We start from the raw sequence: 17,771 nt of genomic DNA, 5'->3' as shown, positions 1-17,771 counted from the left end.
ACCCATTTTTTTTGGGCCAAAATCTATGCGAAATGCATTTTTGGAGGATCCATTTTCAATCCAGATAGGCGTCCCGCGTTTCGCAGGACGTTTGCTGGTCACATTATTTTTACACGTTTCGAGTAACTAATCTAATGCGAGAAGATGGATAGTAAAACAAATTCGCTTCGCGATAGATAAACCTGCCTTTGAAGAATTTTGATGTCTTGTCCATCTAACTATTTCATTTATTACGTGACACAAAAAATACACTATTTGAGCACTCACACAAGCTAATTGAACAAAATGTGGTATAATAATGTGGTCAAGCAACTACTGTTCTAATGTTGGTTTTCCATTATAGCAAAAAATGAGTGGTGAAATGGACTTTATGCAACCCATTTGAGTTCCATAATATTCATTGAAGCGCCCATTTCATGCATGGCTCGAGTCAAGTTAAGTACGAGACACTGAAGACGACCTTACTGTTGAGGTCGAAATACGTATCTGTCAAGTACAATTAAGTGGTGGAATTAAAAGGGATTGTACAAACTCGTCTTATGGCAAGTGATCAATTTATTTGCTTTGTTAAAGAAAAGGAAAATGTGCGAATGTATGCACATTAACAAAACAACCAGTGTTTATTTCTCGTGGAATTCTTACTTACCAATCATATATACGAATAAAAAAATCTTTTTGCTGGAAATACATTACTGATAAATCAGCTACTTGATATTCCTTATTGCTGAAGGTTCAGCAAACAAACTGTCATTTATTTAGATTCAACTTTGTTGGTTGATCAGTATTTTTTTGCTAAAAAAAACTGCTAGATTAACAGGCAAATCCTTCAAAAATGCCGGGGATACCGGGGATACCTTCGAGGTGGTCGAGGAATTCGTCTACCTCGGATCCTTGCTAACGGCTGACAACAACGTTAGTCGTGAAATACGAAGGCGCATCATCTGTGGAAGTCGGGCCTACTACGGGCTCCAGAAGAAACTGCGGTCGAAAACGATTCGCCACCGCACCAAATGTGTCATGTACAAGACGCTTATAAGACCGGTTGTCCTCTACGGACATGAAACATGGACAATGCTCGAGGAGGACTTGCAAGCACTCGGAGTATTCGAGAGACGGGTGCTTAGGACCATATTTGGCGGTGTGCAAGAAGACGGTGTGTGGCGGCGAAGAATGAACCATGAGCTCGCCCAACTCTACGGCGAACCCAGTATCCAGAAGGTAGCTAAAGCCGGAAGGGTACGATGGGCAGGACATGTTGCAAGAATGCCGGACAGCAACCCTGCAAAGATGGTGTTCGCTTCCGATCCGGCAGGTACTAGACGGCGTGGAGCGCAGCGAGCGAGATGGGCAGACCAGGTGCAAAACGACTTGGCGAGCGTGGGGCGTATCCGAGGATGGAGAGATGCGGCCTCGAACCGTGTATTGTGGCGTCAAATTGTTGATTCAGTGTTATCTGTTTAGATGTTAACTAAATAAATGAATGAAATGAGATTAACAGCACAAACAAAATCAGCAAGATTTTGTTGGATTTCAGCAATAAAACATTAGTGTGAGGTTTTTTTTAAAATTAAGCGAAAGTTGTTGAACGAAACTCAGTGCCAAAGAATATAAATGCGCGTTGTGAAAAGCACATGCGAAATTTCCACACGAATCAGAATTTTTTTCGCAATATTGTCGGTTTCAGCCGTGATTTTCACATGATAAAATAACCTAAGAACCTAAATATCGATCGGAGGTTATAACTAACAGAACATGGAGAATGGAGAAAATCCATCTAGCCATTTTGCGGATACGAACGCAGATCAACTCATTTCTATATACCTATAAGAAAAAGAAGAAGATAATAATTGTGCCTCCACTTTATGCTTCCAGGAAATTTGACGGCATTCAACCTTGTTGTCACGTTTGAAATTAAATTAGTTTTAACCAAAAGTCAAAATTATTATTTACGGAAAAACAGTAAAAGCGCAAAAGTCCATTTCTTCAACGTTTAGAATAATTATCATTTCATTTCTAATTCAACAAAAAAAAATGCAATGTCGTTTACCTGCATTGAATTATAAACACATTTCTTAAACCGGGGGACCTTCATCTTCACGGAAATAATCCATTGGCAAAGACACCAAACAAGCAAACCAACTTGTTCGACGCTCATATACTGCACTTAGCACGCCGATTCATTAGCTTTTTCTTTAACACTGCGAGAGCACAGAAAAGTGCACGCAGCAGTGTACGCGCAGCGCTGCGGCACTGAGCCATCATTTGCTCCCGCTCAGATACGACGCAGAACCGAAGGCAGCCATTCGCAACGCAGCAGATCTCACACAAAATGTTTTGTTGCTCACACAAACCTTCTCTCGCGCAGCGTCATAAAGCTTCGGAGTGAGTGGCTGGTTTTGTTCGCAGTAGTGAGAAACAGCGCTCTACACACAAATTGTTGGAAGATGTGTGCTCTGCGTGGATCGTGCGTGCGCTATTCCAACTCTGCAAGAAAGGACAATTACTCTATTTCATCACCTCCAGTAGTTGCAGCAACGAAAAAGAAATCCTAATGGAACGAACAAGTCTAATATAATCAGTATATCGGCACACAGACGGGAAGAACGAGAATTAAACGTACCGGTTCTCCGTCGAAAAGAGATGGAAGAACAAGCTGAAGCTCGAGAAGCTAAGGCGAGGCTTAAGGTGATTATAGAATGAAGCCAGAAATCGGCCATATTGTAAACCACGTGCTTTTCCAATATTTTTTTCAAGCGCACGAGATGAAAGAACCATAACGCGTATGGGGCTGAAATAATGGTACATCGTTTGCTTAGTTATGCTGAACAATCATAATTTTAGTTTCGGCACTGTACGAAAACTATAACGCCAGATTTGGGCTTTTGGAAATGTATGTAGATAAACGTGTGGTGAATTTGAAATTCACCACGGGCTTCATTCTATAATCACCTTAACAGAAGAAGAAGCCGAAAGCGACAACGACGGCGGTCGCCCCCTGGTTGGTCTGGTCGGTAAAATAGCGAAGCAGAACAGATCGTGATCGAGGAAGGGATAGGTTTTGTGAACGATCTAGGAGCCGTGATAGAGGGCATGATCGAGAACGAGAACGGGGCCGCGATCGCTAATCCGTCCGGGTAAACATGGAACAGATGTCCGTACAAAAATCGGTTCTAGGGTCATAGCGCTTCCACCGATGCGATGCCAGAATTCAACGGAAGATGAGAAATTGGAAATTCCAATTGGTATTGCAGTGAAGAGTTCTAAACAGCAAACAACTCAGCAAAAACCTTCTTTTGAAGGGGATAGTTGAAGCACGGCTTTCAACCTTCAAATCTCAAGAAAACCATAACTAATCGGGAAGACAGCTCTTCTCGACATCGACAGATGGTCATTGAGATACGTGGCGCAAAATCATTAACTCAACTGTCAAGCCATACTTGGATATTCCAACGGATGAGTGCGACCCGATAGCCCCAGCAAAGAACCCGAAATGTATGGTCACCTTGAACGGCGGGGTGGGTCACCAAAAGCCCTCTCGACCTACCCTTAGTTACACACCGCCTCCCCCGGACAAATCAAAACCACCCATCAAGGATCTAATTGGTCACAAAGTGTCTCCCATTGATTCTAGCACTACGCCACCACGGGATCGTGAACATGGCCACGGCGATCGGGCTCACCAAGAAGCGCCCAAACGCCGGGAGGAACGCTTCAGCATCAAAACGCCTTCGAAGGACTGAAGGAGAGCAACAGTAACAGCAAGCGCGAAATTTCCATCTCTCTCTGGAGAGACGGTCGAAATCATCTAAGAAGTTTCCATCTAAGCGAGAAAGGCGCTCTTCCAACTCCAATCTACTATAAGGGGCTTGATCGCCTGATCGTAGCAACCTGTGTCGACACGTCATAGCTGCTTCGAGCAGTACCAAGATGAATACACTACTGCCAAAGTCACGATTCAGCCATCTTGGATTTTAGTATGGGAGAGCCAAAGAGTTTGTTTACGTTTTGCACTGAGAATGAATTTTTCACCCCGCCTTCTTCTCTTCCATATTTTTTTTCAGATTGGAACACCTAGTGGTGTATTCATCTTGGGCAGTATCTACGGAAGTTCGGGCCTAGGGGATCTTCAATCTACTTCGATATGTGTCCTCGATACGTAGTTAAAATAAACGTGGTGTTTGACGTTTGTTATCTAGATACTACTCCGGATAATAACATCCAGAGAATGTGTCATGCGGTCGAAAAGTGGAATGCGGTAGCCCAGTTTGATTATTTCTAGATTGCTTTAGGTCGTCTGTTCAAAAGAAAGGCTCTCTTTGTTCACGCTTTCTTTCGCTAATATATTAGCTAATTTTGCATTTTTTGCTTCATTTTCACTCCAGCATGCTAGACAAAGCTTGCAATAAATCCGAAGTAAACTTCAGGAAAATCCGAAATTTTCCACATATTGATAAAACATCTAACATTTTGGCGAGGAAAAATGCCCTAGTGGGACTAACCTACAATATACTATGCGGCTCCACGTTCATACCAAAATGTTGATTCGTCGACGCATGGTGATGAAAGTCGTTTTGCTTCATGAGTTTTCTGGCAACAAAATATCCCCACTTTTGGACCACAATGTGGACATTATCAATATGATTTAGATTTTCTACAATTTTAAGATGAGCTACACTGGGGTCGCTTTTCACGCTGTTTGTATTTGGCTATTTCTGGCGTTTGAATCTATCAAAATTGAATTCGACAAAAAAACATAGGGAAATCAGGCGGTATTTAAAACGATTTGGAAATTTAGGTGATAGAATCTATCAGCGTAAAAAGCGATACTCACCTGAACCGTCTACTGTCCTCCTCTTCCTCTTCCTCCTCCTCCTCTTCCTCCTCTTCTCCACTAAAGTCCGACTCCAGCGGATCCGTTGATTCGCCCGAATTGGTACTCGCTGAGGAAGCGTCGTTCAGACTCAGCTTCTTCAGCGAGCTGGCGCAACTGCCACTGACGGGCGTAAATGTGGCCGTAGCCGTCACCGGGCTGGTGTCACTTCGAATGCGCAAAGTGTAGCTGGTCAACAGCGGCGACGAGGACATTTTTCCACACGCTTTGTCTCTGTCAGTCCTATAACTACTGGATCTGCCAAATGTTTCACTTGGCCGGCAAACGATCGATCACCGCACGATGACGACAACCTTCGATTAAAATCACTCGTCTTCTTGTGCTATGAGGGGTGGCACTCGCGCGATTCAAGATGCACTTCCGACTGCAATTAATTTGTTTCATAAATTTCAATAAAACAATATGGAAATTAGAAAGAAAAAGAGATGAAAGATTATGCTCAAAATTGCAATAAACAAAATATAATATATCAAAATGTAATTCAGATCAAACAAACAGAAAAAAAAATCCAGAAAATACTCCTTTTTCAATTGATTAGGAAAACAGAATAATAAATGAGCTATTTAAAACTGTACGATACTTAGAAAACTGTCTTCTGATTTTGAGCATGGCAAACGTTTTTCTTTCACCCCTGTCTGATATTGGGAATGTAACTTGATTGTGAGATTTTTTTTAAATTTTATTACGGAAACTTTATTCTGCTGGCACTCACTTTCGTATGCAATTTTCTTCCACTTGACCGTTAATTTACCGATTTCTTCGATTCTTCTTCACGGGCGATCACACTTGAAACGCGAATCAACGTTCTGAACCGCAAGCTGCTTGGCTGCTGATCGACGCGCGCGCATACACTCGACTGCGGGGAGATTTTTTGGCTTTTGGGGAGGAATCTTTTTTTACCCTCGACACGCTCTTGCTCTGATTTTGGCACATCAACAACGGACCGACGACCGCGCACTTCCTTCTCGCTGTTGTTGCGTTCTGTTGTAACGGTGACGACGTCTGGGGCGGCGGGGAGACCGTCGGATCCACTTCGGAGTCAGGTTCCGATATGACGCGAACTTGCCGCGCGCTTCACCGAGTGCGAAGATGCTGCCAAAGAGATAAAAACGGTTTCAGTTAGGATCAGCTGTACGATTCTGCGGTAGATACATGGGTGGTGCGTCCAAGGGTTTGTTCACGAGAAGCAATATAGGTGAAGGCGTGAGACGCAACATTCCAATAAATCACTCGAATTAAGACGCTAATTACTTTCGATAACTTTCGTTGGAGCATGAATTTCTTCGAATAGGCTATTGTAAATGGTGTCAGGGTATTTCATATCACACTTCCTTTTGTTGAAAATTGATGCTTATTGCGCACAACATTCGGTTTATTTAAGACCACACGAAACCCCTTGTTGGCCAGCACGAGTAGAATAATTACAAAGGAATGACAAGTTGAACATCTGGGCGAAAAAAACACGTTTTTGGTTGGTTTGCCGTAAGAGTTAAAACGATAATAATTCACATTATTTGAGAAAATAATTCGTTTCATCATTGAACAGCAAATTAATGAGAAATACATCCAAAGCAGAAAAATAAAAATTTGTAGTTTTTCAGATATGATTGGAACAGATTTTACGACCGTGATTGTGATGAATGATTTGTTTATCGGCTTCATCGGTCAGCCATGAGTGCAAGTTTGTTCGTGTTTTGTATTGGACGCAGAACGATCGCGCGCGAGTGCATGATTGAACGCGTTTGTGTTAGGACACAGAAAAATCGCGAAATCAGCGGTGGATAAGTGGATAAATTAGTGCGTGTTTGAATTTCGAGAAGTGCGCAGAACGATCGCGCGATCATTCGGAATAATTTGTTCTGCTTTGTGCGACCGTAAAATTAATAATCTAGTCCACGTATGATCGTATTTAGGTAACACGCTGGTTTTATGGATAGAGACGTGAGTATTTTCATTGCGCCTATTTATATCCCATCCCATTGATCGCATCGCTTACCGAAGATAAACCAGATAGAATATCCTTTATAATTAACACAATATCCTATCCCAAGAAAATCGTGGAGATGCGGAGGTATAATCGGTCTCTAGTAGCAACGAGAGTCAGACTAACAATCCTTCCCTTCCTATATGACCGTAAGGACGTGGTCGGTGCCGTTATTGACTAAAAATATGTGATCTTCCGAAACGTGTACATTTAGAATGGATAGCTTAAACCCCGTTGGATGGATAGCAAGCTCCGTTCATTTGGTTATCTGTGCAATTTTGCAAGTTCTAGTTAATCACGGAGTTTTTGGTTTAGAAAATTTTGGGCTTCCATTTCAATGTCATGGGACTAATTTGTTAATAACTTTTTTCACGAGTTGATAACCATTGTGTTTTTAATACAAACATGTGGTGCTTAAAGGATCCAAAAACTTTTTCCAAGTAATAGGTCATTGCTCTAAATCTGAAATAACATGACATTCCGTGATTTTTTAATTTTCTTTCGTTAAATTTCGTGTTAACAAAAAATCCGAAGTGTAAATGACTTTTGAAGTTTTGAAAAAAGGTTAATAGCAAATAAGTAATAGCAATCCCATGATTTTTTTTTTACATTTCCCATCACTGTTTCAAACAGAATCATGTTGGGCTTTCCAATTGAACCATTTTGGGGTTTCAAACAAAATCGATATGGGATTTCGTACGGAAATCTAGGGGAAGGGCCGTTTGGGCGGAACCCATTTGGCCGAATGATACTAGACCGAACAAACCAATAGGCTGAAACTAGGGATTTAATCCTAAAGAGAATGAACAAGTCTCTCACTTATCATCTCTGTATACATATACGATATGTGGCATACCGCGAGAGACTTTTTTCGCAAGGTGTCATGATAGAGAACTGATTCGGGAAGCTATAACCCATGATAAATTTCTTTTAGAATGTTCCAAATGCGGGGAGCACTAGTTCTGAGAATGCATTTCAACTTGTTCTACACAGCTGTGCAGTAACCAACACGAAATGAGTGAAAACAAAGCGAGAATCACCATTTTTCTGTGGGGGCTTCCTATCCGATTTTGTTTCTTCGCACTTATATACAAGTTTGATAAATTTGTTATCATGGCTTGTTATGATTCGGAACGGTTTTTGCCACTCTTTCCTCGTTGTTCGTTGTCTATTGAGAGCGACTTCTGCAAACCCTGGCTGAAACTCATCTGGCCGAAAGTCATTTGGCCAAACGGGTCATCCGGCCGAATAGGTCATTTGCCGAAATAGGACATCTGTCCGAATAGGACATTCGGCCGAATAGGACATTTGATCGAATAGGATATTTGACCAAATAGGACATTTGGCCTAGAGAACATTTGGCTGAATAGGACATTTGGCCGAATAGGACATTTGACCGAATAGGACATTTGGCCGAATAGGACATTTTACCGAATTGGACATTTGGCCGAATAGGACGTTTGGCCGAGTAGGACGTCTCCCTTCTCAATCCTCATTTCTCGCTTTTAAAGCGAGAAGTGAGCAAAGTGAGCAGTGCAAAGTGGTTAGTGAGACGTCTCACTACTCACTTCACGCTTCTAACTTTTCACAGTGAGAAATGTCCTATTCGGCCAAATGTCCTATTCGCCCAAATCACCTATTTGACCAAATGTCCTATTCGGCCAAATGTCCTATTCGGCCAAATGTCTTATTCGGCCAAATGTCCTATTCGGCCAAATGTCCTATTCGGCCAAATGTCCTATTCGGGCAAATGTCCTATTCGGCCAAATGTCTTATTCAACCCAAAGGTCTTTTTCAACCAAATGTCCTATTCCAGCCGTTCTCACTTTTTTTCTTGAAAGGTACCCCTTCGGACTTTTGCATCAATTGAGGTACCCCTTATTTTTTTGCTCTTCTGAGCCGCTTGTAATCCTCTTGAAAGATGAATTCCGAGGCCCTTGAAGAGAGGCTTCCGAGCCTCTTTAAAGGAGGTTTCCGGACCTATTGAAAGGAGGCTTCCGGGCGTCTTGCAAGCAGTCTTCCGTGCGTCTTCAAAGGAGGCTTCCTTGCCTCTTGTAAGCAGGCTTCCGGGCCTCTTGAAATGAGGCTTCCGGGCTTTTTGAAAGGAGGCTTGGGCCTCTTGAAAGGAGGCTTCCGGGCCTCTTGAAAGGAGGCTTCAGGCCCCTTGAAAGGAGGCTTCTGGGCCTCTTGAAAGGAGGCTGGGCCTCTTGAAAGGAGGCTTGGGCCTCTTGAAAAGAGGCTTCGGGCCTCTTGAAAGGAGGCTTCCGGGCCTCTTGAAAGGAGGCTTCGGGCCTCTTGAAAGGAGGCTTCGGGCCTCTTGAAAGGAGGCTTCCGGGCCTCTTGAAAGGAGGCTTGGGCCTCTTGAAAGGAGGCTTCAGGGCCTCTTGAAAGGAGGCTTCCAGGCCCCTTGAAAGGAGGCTTCCAGGCCTCTTGAAAGGAGGCTTCAGGGCCTTTTGAAAGGAGGCTTCAGGGCCTCTTGAAAGGAGGCTTCTAGGCCTCTTTAAAGGAGGCTTCCGGGCCTCTTGGAAAGGAGGCTTTCATGCCTCTTAAAAGGAGGTTTCCGAGTCTCTTGAAAGGAGGCTTCTGCGCCTCTTGAAATGAGGCTTTGGGGCCTCTTGAAAGGAGTCTTCCTGGCCTCTTGAAAGGAGGCTTCTGGGCCTCTTGAAAGGAGGCTTCCGGACCTCTTGAAAGGAGGCTTCCGGGCCTCTTGAAAGGAGGCTTCCGGGCCTCTTGAAAGGAGGCTTCGCGGCCTCCTGAACGGCGGCCTCGGATCCTCTTGAAATGTGGCGTCCTGGGCTCGAGAAAGGAGGCTTCCGGGCCTCTTGAAAGGAGGCTTCCGGGCCTCTTGAAAGGAGGCTTCCGGGCCTCTTGAAAGGAGGCTTCCGGGCCTCTTGAAAGGAGGCTTCGGGCCACTTGAAAGGAGGCTTCCGGGCCTCTTGAAAGGAGGCTTGGGCCTCTTGAAAGGAGGCTTGGGCCTCTTGAAAGGAGGCCTGGGCCTCTTGATAGGAGGTTTCCAAGCCTCTTGATAGAAGGCTTCCAAGCCTCTTGATTTAGAGCCTTCCAAGTCTCTTGAAAGGAGGCTTCCAAGCCTCTTGAAAGGAGGCTTCCGGGCCCCTTGAAAGGAGGCTTCCGGGCCTCTTGAAATCAGGCTTCCGGGCCTCTTGAAAGGAGGCTTCCGGGCCTCTTGAAAGGAGGCTTCCGGGCCTCTTGAAAGGAGGCTTTCGGGCCTCTTGAAAGGAGGCTTCCGGGCCTCTTGAAAGGAGGCTTCCGGGCCTCTTGAAAGAAGGCTTCCGGGCCTCTTGAAAGGAGGCTTCCGGGCCTCTTGAAAGGAGGCTTCTGGGCCTCTTGAAAGGAGGCTTCCGGGCCTCTTGAAAGGAGGCTTCCGGGCCTCTTGAAAGGAGGCTTCCGGGCCTCTTGAAAGGAGGCTTCCGGGCCTCTTGAAAGGAGGCTTCCGGGCCTCTTTAAAGGAGGCTTCCGGGCCTTTTGAAAGGAGGCTTTTGAGCATCTTGAAAGGAGGCTTCCAGGCCTCATGAAAGGAGGCTTCCAGGCCTCATGAAAGGAGGCTTCCGGGTCTCTTGAAAGGAGGCTTCCGGGCCTCTTGAAAGGAGGCTTCCGGGCCTCTTGAAAGGAGGCTTCCGGGCCTCTTGAAAGGAGGCTTCCGGGCCTCTTGAAAGGAGGCTTCCGGGCCTCTTGAAAGGAGGCTTCCGGGCCTCTTTAAAGGAGGCTTCCGGGCCCTTTGAAAGGAGGCTTTTGGGCATCTTTAAAGGAGGCTTCCAGGCCTCATGAAAGGAGGCTTCCAGGCCTCTTGAAAGGAGGCTTCCGGGTCTCTTGAAAGGAGGCTTCCGGGCCTCTTGAAAGGAGGCTTCCGGGCCTCTTGAAAAGAGGCTTCCGGGCCTCTTGAAAGGAGGCTTCCGGGCCTCTTGAAAGGAGGCTTCCGGGCCTCTTGAAAGGAGGCTTCCGGGCCTCTTGAAAGGAGGCTTCCGGGCCTTTTGAAAGTAGGCTTCCAAACCACTTGAAAATAGGTTTCCGTGCTTATTTAAAGTAGGCTTCCCCTTGAAAGAAGGTTTCCAAACCTCTTAAAAGGAGGCTTTCGAGGCTTTTAGATGATGGCTTCCGGGCTTCTTAAAAGGGGGCTTTTTCTTGAAGTGAGGCCTCTGAACCTCTTGAAAGTAGGTTTCCGAACTTTTTGAGAGGAGGCTTCCAAATCTCTTGAAAGGAGTCCTCCGAGCCGCTTAGTAGGCTTTCAAATAGCGTAGAAGGTTGATTCCAATTCTCTTGCAACTTTTCGTAAAAAAAAAACTTCATGTCTTTCAAATTGAGGCTCTAAATTTTAGTTCAAAAGCATATTCTTAATATGTCATTCAACATTTTGTTTCGATCAGGTAGATTGCATAGAAGATTTTTAAAATATGTTCATTCGTCGTTCTGTCCTTTTGATCTTTTGTCCCACATCCTTTCACTGTGGTGGTTGTGGAGATAAAAATGCGATAGTATTTAAGTTACTGATCGCCATGCATATTATGTACAAAATTTTTAAATTAAAAAAATATACATATATCAAAACTTTATCAATAAGTTTTGATTAAAATTGATTAAAATCCGCCATTATGCATTTTTGTCCTAAGTACCCCCTGGACCCGGCGAAGGTACCCCCAAGGGTACATGTACCCCAGGTTGAGAACCGCTGTCCTATTCAACCAAATGTCCTATTCGGCCAAATGTCGTATTCCACCAAATGGCCTGCTCGGCCAATGACCTATTTGACAAAATGGCCTATCCGGCCGGATGACCCTTTCGGTCACATGACTCTCGGCCTAATAGTCTGTTCGACCGAATGCTATATTCGGCCAAACAACTTTCTGCCTAGTGGCCTTTCGCCAAATGGCATTCGGCGGAACGGTATTCGATATTTAAAAGATAGATAGGAAGAAAATATAGGTAAAGATATTCGTTCGAACGGATTTCCGCACAGATTTATGTGAACTTCCGAACGTCTCCCTTCTGGGTGTACTAACGGAATTCCTTCGTGTTTCCTAAAGAAATCCTTTCGGAATGCTTTTGGACTTTGGAAAGGAATACTCAAGAACTTCGATTGGAGCATTTTGGGCTTCTGAACGTAATCTTCTGGGCAAGGGACTCCAATTAGAATACTTATGGAATTTTCTACCGAAGCCATGAAAGGATTTTGTTCGGAAGTGCAAAATAAATCGAATCAAAACCCCTGAATAGTTCCTTCCAAAAGCCAAAAAGAGCTCCGTTCAGAAAACCAACAAATCTTGACTCGTAAGCCCAAAACAATTCCTTCCTCTGGTCGGAAACGAAATTATCTAAATTATATAAATTAAATCTGAAAGAAATTCTATTATCCTTCTGCGCTTTACTTTAAAACGGATTCCTTTTCGACTTTCGAAAGGAATTCTGAGAGGAGCCATCTGGGTTTCTCAATAGATTTTTTGCAATTCCTGATCATAATACCTGGTTTACAGTTCGTCTTTGAGTGATAAAAAGGCCTACTTTTCCATACCAACGAAATGGGTGCTTTAATGAACATTATGCAACTCAAATTAGTTGCATAAAATTCATTATAGCACTCATTTGGGTGCTATAATGGAAAACCAACATCCGAACAGTAATTACATGACTACATTTTGCTGAATTAGTTTGGGTAAGTGCTCAAATAGTGTATTTTCGGCGCCTCGTAATAAATTAAATAGTTTGATGAACATGACATCAAAATTTTTCAAAAGCGAGTTCAACTTTGCTTCTTGGCTTGTCGAACTATGCAATGTGGCACGATGACATGAAATCTGATTGCTCTCTGCAGCAACATGATTTGTTGGTAAAAATGATCCCGAAGATTAAACTAAACTATACAATTTTGGTACAGATTTATCATATTAAAGCCCATTTTTCGTCATTGCAAAAAATAGCGTGTGCAACTCGTTGAAAAACTCGATTTTTCAGCACTCGTAGATGTTATCCAACTCGGCAAGCCTCGTTGGATAAACGTACACCTCGTGCTGAAAAAACCATCTTTTTGCAACTAGTTGCACAAACTACTATTTTCGCACGTATTTTTTATTCAAAAGAAACAATTATAGAGAGTTTGGGAGGGACATTTGTCATGCGGGAGGTTATTAGGGTTGAGTATTGATTGGAATCCGGACATAATTTTAATGTTCTATTAGTTAGTTCATCCGATGTTTTTTTGAAATTGTACAATTCCCCGAAAACTAATTACTAAAAACGAACAAAAATAGCAAATCCTCGACAATAACATTTTCTCGGATACCAATTTGGCCAAAGGGCATATGGAATAATTTTGAACAGGATCAAGAGTGATGGTCATTTGGCATAACGGATGTTTGCCTGTTTGTGTTAACTGAAATCGTAGGAAGCATGCATTAGCTGGGTCTAAAGCAATCACAATCGGAATCATGATTTGCCCAGTGAAAAGCAATGATTAATGTGTTTCCTTCTGGATTGTGGAGATGTAATTGCTTCTTTAATAGTAGGCCTTCGTCCGGAATAAGACAATGGTGAGTGTGATCCCTTCTTTCCAAATAGGCGTTTGCCCGGAATAAGGCATAGTGGATGGGCTTCCTTCTTCAGAAACAGGTGTTTTCCCGAAATAGTTAAGCCAAATTTGATCTATTCTCCAAAATCAGTAAATGTTTCCAAAAGTGTAATCTGCTTTTTTTTTAATCAAATGATGAAGTATCAATGAGATAACATAATTACCCTGTTGACCAATTGGTTTTATCATTTTGCAATTGTAGAAAAAAAACTATGCCAATAGCAATTTAAAGAATAAAATATAAAAAAAATATACTATCGGAAATAAGGATGATAGTGTTGATCAAACACGAATATCCTAATAAAAGAGATGAATAAATGTTTAGATATTAGCAAATAAAATTAGGTCATGTTGACATTTATAGTTCTAAAATTTTGAAGTTTTTTATTTAAATTGGGTTCTGTCTTGTTTCACCTTAAGTACGAAAAAGCGTTCAAATGGAATAGTACAAAACTACAAATCATTTTCTGGACTTGTTTTTCTGCTAAGTTGAAACTACATAACATCCGTCTCACTGAATCATAATGAAATGGTGCAAATTTTCAATCGTGTGTACACGAATTAGCAGCATCTACCCATTAGGAAGCTCACCGTAATATAGATGTTTATACTCCACCAAGGCCACGAATGCAAACAGATCCCCATCTAGGTTATTATCTTGATCCAATGTATCCTACACTATTTGTTTTATGTTGTTTTCAATACCAAGGACATCTCAGAACGAATCCGAATCCAAACACCCCTCGCGCGTCTCATCACGGGTGTGCAGTCGCCCGTAATAAAATACACATTTCCACACTCCAATCCCACAGCTAAGTTCGATCCAGCCAGCGAAGTCGGTTGTCGAGCGAGCATGTGAGTGAGTAGGTCTATCTGAGTGAATTGACTAAAAATAATTCAGAATATCATTCTGACTAAGAGGAGAGGCTGGCAGCGATGCCGACCATGCGAATTTTCTAGTACCAGTCTCTCGATTTTGAGAACAAGAATACAGGTTCAATATTTTGTGTAGCGAAACAAATTCAATATTACTTTTAATACATTTGTTTATGCTTCAGAAAATACAGCACTTCTTTAAGAGAATTATTAAATATGAATTAAGTTAGAGGTGGTCGCTAAGTCACTGACTGTTGCATATGCACGCCGTCTCAATTTTTACTTTTTTAACTTTACTTTTTTTGTTGACTCATACAATATTCAATATTGTGGAAGGATGCAGCAATCTCTGAACGCGCGCGGTTCTGTTTAGGCTGTCTTTTTACCTCCTCCGGGAAATTTTGAATTCGGTTGCTGGTCCTATGTTGACCGTCACCGTTTCTTAATTATTATTTTTCTAAGTACTTTTGAAAGATTCGTGGCTTTATCGATTCGATATACCTACTGTAAGTAGAAAGATTGACGAAAGATAAATCGATACATAGATGCAACACAGCATACAACATGGCAGGTCTAAAAATTTGTTTGTAAATCAAAAGTTTGTTCTTAAGACAAAGTTTTGATTTTCTGTTTATAAGTGGATATAGGCACTTAATATATTTGTTACATTTGGCTTGAAGGCCTTCAATGTGATTTTTAAAGATAATTTTGATCTAGCAGAAGTCCTAAATATTTAGCTTCGCTAGACCAATTAATTGGAACCCCATTCATAGTGACAATATGTCTGCTAGAAGGTTTCAAATAAGAAGCTCTCGGCTTATGTGGGAAAATTATAAGCTGAGTTTTGGAAGCATTCGGGAAATTTTCCATTTTTGCAAGTAAGTGGAGAAAATATCCAAACTTTTTTGTAATCTACTACAATGACACGAAGGCTTCGCCCTTTGGCTGAGAGGCCCGTGTCATCTGCAAACAAAGATTTCTGACACCCAAAAATAGGTAAGTCAGAAGTAAAAATGTTATACAATATGGGCCCCAGTATGCTGCCTTGGTGGACACCAGCCCTTACAGGTAATCTATCAGATTTAGTATTCTGATAGTTTACCTGCAGTGAGCGATCTGATAAATAATTTTGGATCAGTTTAATGATGTACAGAGGAAAATTAAAATTCATCAATTTTACAATCAAACCTTCATGCCAAACACTGTCAAATGCTTTCTCTATATCAAGAAGAGCAACTCCAGTCGAATATCCTTCAGATTTGTTGAGCCGAATTAAGTTCGTAACTCTTAATAACTGATGAGTGGTTGAATGCCCATGGCGAAAACCAAATTGCTCATCAGCAAAAATAGAATTGTCATTAATATGAACCATCATTCTATTTAAAATAATCTTTTCAAACAGTTTACTTATTGAAGAAAGCAAACTGATTGGGCTAGAAGCTTCAGCTGGATTTTTGTCCGGCTTCAAAATTGGAACAACTTTGGCGTTTTTCCATTTATCTGGAAAGTATGCCAATTGAAAACATTTGTTAAATAAATTAACCAAAAAGGATAAAGAGCTCTCAGGAAGTTTTTTGATAAGTATGTAAAAAATACCATCATCACCCGGGGCTTTCATATTTTTAAATTTTCTAGTAACAGATCTCACTTCATCCAAATTGGTTCCCAACGAAGGGTCAAAAACATTCTCTTGATTGAGAATGTCTTCGAACCTGATCCTCAATTGGACTAGTGAGACCTAGACTAAAATTATGGGCACTCTCGAACTGCTGAGCAAGTTTTTGAGCCTTTTCGCCATTTGTTAATAAAATTTTATTTCCCTCTTTAAGCGCTGGAATTGGCTTTTGAGGTTTTTTAAGAATTTTTGTTAATTTCCAAAAGGGTTTCGAACTGGGATCCAACTTCGAGACATTATTCTCAAAGGTGGTATTTCTCAGAATAGCGAAACGTTTTTTAATTTCATTTTGCAAATCTCGCCAAATAACTTTCAACGCGGGATCGCGAGTTCTTTGGTATTGCCTTCTTCTCACATTTTTAAGACGGATCAGTAGCTGAAGATCGTCATCAATAATAATGGAGTTGAATTTAACTTCACATTTCGGAATTGCAATGCCTCTGGCTTCGACAATTAAATTTGTCAAAGATACGAGAGCATTATCAATATCACTTTTGGTATCGAGAGGAATATCAACATCAAAATTCCTATCGATATACGTTTTGAGAGAATCCCAATCAGCTCTATGATAATTAAAAGTAGAGCTGATTGGATTATAAATGGCTTCTTGTGAGATTTCAAATGTCACAGGAAGGTGATCAGAGTCAAAGTCAGCATGAGTTACCAATTGGCCACACAGCTGACTTGAATCCGTTAAAACTAAATCAATTGTAGAAGGATTTCGACTGGAAGAAAAACAAGTTGGTCCATTGGGATATTGAATAGTATAATATCCCGCAGAACAATCTTCAAATAAAATTTTACCATTGGAATTGCTTTGAGCATTATTCCATGAACGGTGTTTGGCATTGAAGTCACCAATTACGAAGAATTTTGATTTGTTGCGAGTCAGAATTTGAAGATCAGCTTTCAACAAATTCTTTTGCTGCCCATTGCATTGAAAAGGCAAGTAGGCTGCAATGAAGGAAAATTGTCCAAAATTTGTTTCAACAGAAACTCCCAAGGTTTCAAACACTTTGGTTTCAAACGAAGAAAATAATTTATGTTTGATACGTCTATTAATGACAATGGCGACCCCACCACAGGCGCTGTCAAGACGATCATTTCTGTAGATAAAATAGTTTGGATCTCTTTTAATGGAGAGTCCTGGTTTTAAATACGTTTCAGTTATAACGGCAATATGCACATTATGAACTGAAAGGAAGTTGAATAATTCATCTTCCTTACCCTTTAGAGAGCGGGCATTCCAATTTAGAACTTTCACACAATTATTTGGATCCATTGAAACGGAGTCCGATAACAATTTTTTGTGTGTACTTTATACCAACCTGAACAGCTTCAGGAATGGTATTTGCTTTGAACATTGCATCAATCATGTGATGCAATTGTTCAGTTAAAAATCAAAATCGGAAGCAGTCATGCTACCTGAATCGGCAACATGACCATTATTTTCCGTTGGGACATGGGTATAAACCTTATTTTGAGAAGAGAAATACATTCGAAAAATTGGAATTTACTGAAGTGCTTGCTACCCGTTGACGGGCGGCAAAATTTGTTTGTGAATTGTGGTGGGTATGAATTGCTCGACCGGTAACTGGTTTCGAAATTTGAGCGTTTGAAAAATTTCTACCCGTCCAATCTGGGATCCGATTGGAATTTCCCGTCATCAATTTTGCACGGGAATTCAAAACTTTTTTGCGTGAAGGGCATTCCCAGAAATTGGATTTATGATTGCCCCCACAGTTTGCGCACTTAAATTTATTGGAAT

General features: G+C 41.7%; 1 protein-coding gene across 3 annotated transcripts in view; it reads right to left on the bottom strand.

The window, feature by feature from the left end:
- Nucleotides 1–17,771, bottom strand: part of LOC134225732 (cAMP-dependent protein kinase catalytic subunit PRKX) — a 246,886-nt gene that overhangs the window by 215,041 nt on the left and 14,074 nt on the right. The window contains exons 2-3 of one of the 3 annotated variants that reach the window (XM_062706045.1): nucleotides 5,578–5,983; nucleotides 4,832–5,255 (exon numbers count right to left, since the gene is read on the bottom strand). In XM_062706045.1, the coding sequence (XP_062562029.1) occupies nucleotides 4,832–5,085 (254 nt within the window). In that variant the 5' untranslated portion in view covers nucleotides 5,086–5,255; nucleotides 5,578–5,983. The remainder of the gene's footprint in view (nucleotides 1–4,831; nucleotides 5,256–5,577; nucleotides 5,984–17,771) is intronic. The other 2 variants (XM_062706044.1, XM_062706046.1) reach the window with 2 other exon arrangements.

The sequence above is a fragment of the Armigeres subalbatus genome, chromosome 3 (genome assembly GCF_024139115.2).
Source record: "Armigeres subalbatus isolate Guangzhou_Male chromosome 3, GZ_Asu_2, whole genome shotgun sequence".
Classification (NCBI taxonomy): domain Eukaryota; kingdom Metazoa; phylum Arthropoda; class Insecta; order Diptera; family Culicidae; genus Armigeres; species Armigeres subalbatus.
This window is presented reverse-complemented; position numbering and strand designations above follow the sequence as displayed.